The 6,234-nt window shown below is 32.5% G+C and overlaps 1 protein-coding gene across 7 annotated transcripts in view; it reads left to right on the forward strand.

The window, feature by feature from the left end:
* The window catches only part of LOC123554444 (uncharacterized), a 16,127-nt gene extending 11,971 nt beyond the window's left edge, over positions 1 to 4,156 (forward strand). For all 7 annotated transcript variants that reach the window (XM_045344596.2, XM_045344598.2, XM_045344601.2 and 4 more), the window contains 3 exons: positions 345 to 475; positions 2,152 to 2,212; positions 2,601 to 4,156. In XM_045344596.2, the coding sequence (XP_045200531.2) occupies positions 345 to 475; positions 2,152 to 2,212; positions 2,601 to 3,136 (728 nt within the window). In that variant the 3' untranslated portion in view covers positions 3,137 to 4,156. The remainder of the gene's footprint in view (positions 1 to 344; positions 476 to 2,151; positions 2,213 to 2,600) is intronic.
* Positions 4,157 to 6,234: the final 2,078 nt, after the last annotated feature.

A 6,234-nucleotide genomic window follows, 5' to 3' on the forward strand; every position in this document is an offset into this window, starting at 1 on the left:
TAATTTGGTCACTTCAAAATCTGCTTCAATGCATCAAGCTGTTCTATGATAATGTGTAAAACATGTGTAAAGCTCAGAAATAAAAATGTTTAATTCAGTTTTAAAATTTCAGTTTCGAATTCCGTATCACTGTGTTTTTCTATTTGAAATAGATACCAAGAAATTGATTTTGATTGACTTTCATACAGGAATTATGAAGTAAGTACATGTATACTCTTTTGTTTTTTCCCTTTTTAGAAATAACCATAAATGTATTTTTTTGAGCATAAAAGTGAGACCAAGGTTTTCGAAAGTTTAACTTATTATTATTGATTACTGTAAACTAACTACATTCCTCATTTCAGTGATTATATGGAAGCGCACAAAGTTTTGGCAGGTTGACAGTGAAGGACATATAAACTTTGCAAGTACTCTTTGTGACGTGACAAAGCAGTGGTTCATTGCAATAGATCAGAATGATCAGATAGTAGTTCAAGTAAGCTGTGGTGTTCCTTTTCAAAAAATTGTGTTCATGTTAATTTTGTATAAGTGATCTTAACCTTTAGCCTGCTGGCAGCAAGAGATTTTGCCTTGCCTTTGCAACCAGTGCAGACCAATATCAGCCTGCACGAACTTGCAGGCTAATCATGGTCTGAGCTCTACGCTATTCAGTCAATAAATTTTCAGGGAACACCGCTTTGAATAAAAAGTGGAACTGCCTAAATTGAATGATGAACCAGTCCATTTTAGAGATTTAGCAGGGTAAAGGTTAAAATCGCGCATTATTTCTGTCGCATCATTCTTGATTAATAATCTGAATAGACTGAAGTAAACGATCTTCCAGAGATAAAAGAATAATATACGTAGCAATTTAAGGATACGATATAAATCAGAGTACAAAATCTATTAACCTGTTACTATCTAAGGCAAGGATAAAACACTATAAATACCTCTGAATAATATCTTGGTTGTTGAAAAAACTTTTAGAATATTTTAAATATATAGTTTGCGCCAAACTGCCAGTTCATTAATGAATATTACCTCCGAAACTTAAATTTTCAACTTTAAACGTTTGTACTATTTTTAATAATACAACCATAGAGAGACTATAAAACGCTTGAATCTTTATCATAATGCTTTAAATAAGGAACAGAGATCTAAGAGAAGGAGTTTTTATTCAAGAATGCAACCTCACAAAACGAGACACTACAACAGTGTATGTATATTGGTTAGCATGCAAATGATTATCATGCGGTTCATGCAAAGGCACCAATTGGGAGTTGAAACCGCTTAGTGTGTCGCATCAAACACCAAAAATTACAGGTCTGTTTAAATGTCGTTGTCAAGGGAATCCGTAATGCATTGAAGTAAAACAGAATGAAAATAAAATGTTTTTTTTAAAACTATGCATGTTTAATATGTTAACATGCTATATATGTTTAAACAAGAAGAATTAAACATGCATAGATATAATGCCTTTGCAGATGGCAACTTAGAAATATTAAGACCATTAAGGATCAGAAAGAACAGACCAGAAGACAGGTTTTAATTTGAACCGATCAGTCATACTTAAGATCTCCCTATAACAGACTAGTCCATCTGTCAAAAAGAACTGCATTGTTCAACTGTATAGGCGTTCAACATCAAACATGTCGTGCGTCACAGTCTGGCAATATTCTTCTGCATATTTTTATAATTCTACCAGACGCAGTTTGACAATTACCATGACCCATAATCTTAACCTTTAGCATGCTAGATAAATTGTCGTCTGCTGGAAATGTCGTCTGCTTAAATTGTAAAATTCATTCAATTTGCTCCAAATTTGGAAGAAATATTGTCAGAGTAGCAAACAGCTTGGAACCTGATCAGACGCCGATTTAATCGGCGTCTGATCTGGTTCCAAGCTGTTTGCAAAGGCTGTTAAATTCGTCTGCAGCAGGCTAAGGGTTAACAAAGTTATGAACAACATCTTCATAAAAGTCAGGTTTTATTTACCATGTTGCATAAGTGCCTTTGAAAATTTCTATCAAATTTCAAAACATAAGTTTTCGTGATTTGGGAGTTTTGTTGTAAAGGATATTAAGATCAATATTAAGGAAAGTAAAATATAAAATGTACTCAGTAGTGATTGAACCATGTGATTACCATACAATGTTATACCTTTCGTTTCAGCGTGCACCTGTTTGGTTCAAAATTTTCAAGGTTGGCAGTAAAATACGCTTTCAATTCCACGGTAAGTAATATCTTGTTAAACAATTTAAAGATATATAACATGATTTGAGATACGCGTTTATACAAGTATTTTGGTATCAAACATATACATAGTTTTATAATCAATTATGCTCGATAGTTGCATTAAGATTTGGCAAAACGAACCTGAGTGTCCAACCCAGATGAAATAATCAACATGTGACAAAGACACGTTCTGTCAATATGTTAGATATATATTGATCTTAATTTGCCGGCATAATAGTTATCATACGAGTTGAAAACATTACACGTTCTCACAAAGTTATGCTCCATATTTTCAATATTGAATTTTCTATTAACAGAATGGAACTGATTTTTGAATGAACTGTACTGAGTTTCAAATATCAGTTGCTTTGCTAATATCATTTCAGAGTTGTACCTTGGATATGATTTAGAGAATAACAAACTGAAAGCGCAAGTTACTGATTGTTTGTTTGAAGAACTCCCAGCACCTTCTGTTGACGCTGTAGACGATGTATCAGCTAGTCAAAAAGTAGACAACTTGATTGAGGAAGGCCAAAATAATGCGCATCAACCCTCTCACAAACTGTCTCTTCGTATTAACGTTCCTCAGCCCGTAGCCGGTCTAAGTCTTAGCAATAGTAGTGATGTAGCCTCACTCTCCAGTGCTGATTCGGGGACTGGTAGCTTAAATTTCAATCGCAGTAGTAGCTCCGGTACAGGTAATAGTGATCGTCAGTCTGTCATGTCGTCGCAGTCGTCAGTATCCAGCGGATACAGGTCAGCAAGTCCTGAAATTACGGACAGCTCCCCTAACGATGCTTGGACGAAAGCACCTACTCATGGGTTTCCGTGGAGCTCTCATTTGGCACCTATTAACACACCAACAACGCCTTTCAAAAACTTGGATATATCAACTTCAGAGTCTAATTCTGAAGTTGATTAATGATATTTATACAAGTAATTTGTATTGATTTGTTTTGGTATTTGAAAGTTTCATAAGCCTTTTAATTTTTTTTTTGATAAAAAGAAATTAGGCTATGGCTATTTAGATGGTATGGATAATAACATGGATAGAAAACACTACTTTCAATATTGAACATGAATTTATACAGTTAGAGCCATAAAGGCAGGTAATTATAAACAATGGATTCAATAATAGTTTTTCTACTGTGTTAATTAACATTCAAACCTTTGGCAAATATGTGAGAAAACAGTTATCCAAAGTAGGATTTTGAAAGAAATAAACATGTTTTATGTTTAGAACAAAAATAGTGGCAGCCACTTTATGAACAAAGGCATTATGAACCTTTAACATACGTTTCATATTTTCAAATTAGTTTTTTATGAGTTTGATATTAGTTGAGTATCGTTTATGGTAGATCTTCATTTTATACATGTAACTTGTATTGTAGTTTGAGGAAAGACTGTATAGATTGTGTTTTTTTCATGTTTTTAATCATCGTTGAACACTGAACAAACTATAGAAAACATGATCAGATGCTTTGCGTACAATACATTTGATGCGTATTTTTTTGTATTGTAAATTGCCTTTTATCGTACGGTGAATGAATGTATATAGTCAAGTTTTAAATCATAACTGAATATTTTTCAAACTGTACATAAAACGTGATGCTTTATTTACACTACATTTGATATTTGGTATTATTAATTGTTTTTGTCGCACGATAAATGACTGTATAGGGTCAAGTTTTATATTATTGCTGAATATTTTGAATTGTATATTAAACATGATACTTTATGTACAACATATATGACATTTTATGGCATTGTTTTAAATTTTTGAATAATTGTTTTAAATGCGAAAACAGCAGATGTTATTTTTTTTAAATTTTTGTGAGTTTTTACATTTCATCATTTATATTTTCAAGGTTTGTTGAATTAAATGTACAACGCCATTGAATATGTCATTGTATAGAAATAGGCATTAAATCAAATGAATCAGTTTCAGTTTTAGTTTCAGTTTCAGTTTCAGTCATATCGAAATAATTTTAGGTCGCATGGCTTTCAGCTTTAAATGATGGAGGAAAACCCTATTTTGCTAACCTGATCATTGTATATCAGTATGCACCTGATTAGAACCGCCGACCTTCCGTAACCGGATGGCATCCTCACAACAAAGAATTCTACACCACGTTGATCCGATCATTTGCCAGGGGGACATTAGATTTTTTAAAGCAAATATAACGCCTTAGTCAGTGTAGAAAACATTACCTACGAATTAAAAAGCCACCAAGTTGACCTCCAGGTACCCAAGCGTTTGTTGTTTGCCTTAAAACAGCAGAGGGAAATAATTTTTTTTAACTATTAAAGGAAAAAAGTAGCCGTGTTACCTGTCGGGGTTGTTTAGATAAAAATGTTAAACATACTTTAAACAATCCGACAAATAAAAGGTTCATTACATCGACTCGTTTTAATTTATCATCGGATCTTAGTATTAAGTAAACAAGATTTTGTAGGGATGGAATTATCACGTGACATGAACATTAAATATATGTTGTTTACTATAATTATGAGTCTGTAATGTGTGTATGACAAATGAACATGTTTGCGCACGTAAGCATAGTTTATAATTTTCTGAATAATGACTGGTAGTATTCAAATTAACCTCTCCAGGTGGGACAAATAATTCAGACACAAATGCTTAAACATTTACTGAAGAAAATATAGAGCATTTAAAGGCGTTCGTATTTAACCTGTTACTTGTGTAGAAAAAGCTTGTACAGTACGTTTAATAACGGTTTTACGAAGACATACTTCGCTACAGTGTGTTTCTAAAGATAAGTATTGGATTTTCCTAAATTTAGGATCGGTATTTTACAACTTGTAGTAAGTACACCTTAATTATTTTATTTATTTTGATGTTAGATATAATTTTACTTTATTATTAATCAGTTTGCTACACAAACAGGAAAGATAATTTATACAATATGATAATATTCCATACTATTTTGTTTTAATTGGCATGACTGTGTAGATGATTAACATGTGTGTTGATCACGTGGATTTATTGTCTATAACAACTGAACTACTAAAGTGACGTCTGAAGTGTATTTTCTTTCAATTAAATTTAAATGTGTGTGCTGTAATGTATTTTTTATTGTGTAACATTGTGTAACAAATACACGGGTATTTGACAAAGTCGATTTTTCAATATTTTCTTAATCAGTTTATATGTATATTTATATTCACGCTAGGCCATATACACTGTTTGTAAACTACTTCACTATAACCTGCTTGTGTGTGGTAAAACTAATATAGTGTAAAGAATAAGCAAATTATTTTGAATGTGATTTTGGATGTGTTTACTGCAATTTAGATACAGGGAAGAGAATAGTTAAAGGATGTAAGTGCTTCTGTCTTGAGTGTATTGACTTGAAATGCACTTAACTAACAATAATAAATACATTCTATTTCATTTATAATTAGGGTTAAACGCATACTTTATCTGTCGGCATTTGTTTCAACAGGGAGTAGAAAACTTGAGTTATGCGTCCACCCTAACTGTAACAACGGACAAGACAGATACAATTAAGAAAAATATGGACAGATGTATGAAAAGTCTTGAAAGTTCGCTTTCAAACCCTATTGCAATTAGAGAAACTGTTAGCGTAAAGCATGCGCAGTCTGGTCTGGATCCATGCTGGTCGCAAACGCACTATGTTGGTTTTGTCATGGCGCGGCTCATTTATATTTCTTTTCATCGTTCAAACCCAACGACAAAATTTACAGTAAAGAATATAATTGAAATAATGTGATAAAATTTCGAAGAGAGGACGAAACTATTATGCCATTTTCTTGTTATTCCGAGCCCGTTAACTGGTATTTCAGTTCTTGTCAGGAATAGATTTAAGTTTCAAAAGAAATTTTGCTATAGTTTGATACTTAAAAAATCCAAATAAAGAAAAATTCTACGGATTGTTGTCAATGAATGATCCAGGCTTTCATACTTTGAAACAGCCAACTGCTTTCTCGTTGAACCGAAATTTGTGATCATTTGTACTAGCTTTCAAAAACTAAGTT

Source organism: Mercenaria mercenaria, chromosome 7 (assembly GCF_021730395.1).
Source record: "Mercenaria mercenaria strain notata chromosome 7, MADL_Memer_1, whole genome shotgun sequence".
Taxonomy (NCBI): Eukaryota; Metazoa; Mollusca; class Bivalvia; order Venerida; family Veneridae; genus Mercenaria; species Mercenaria mercenaria.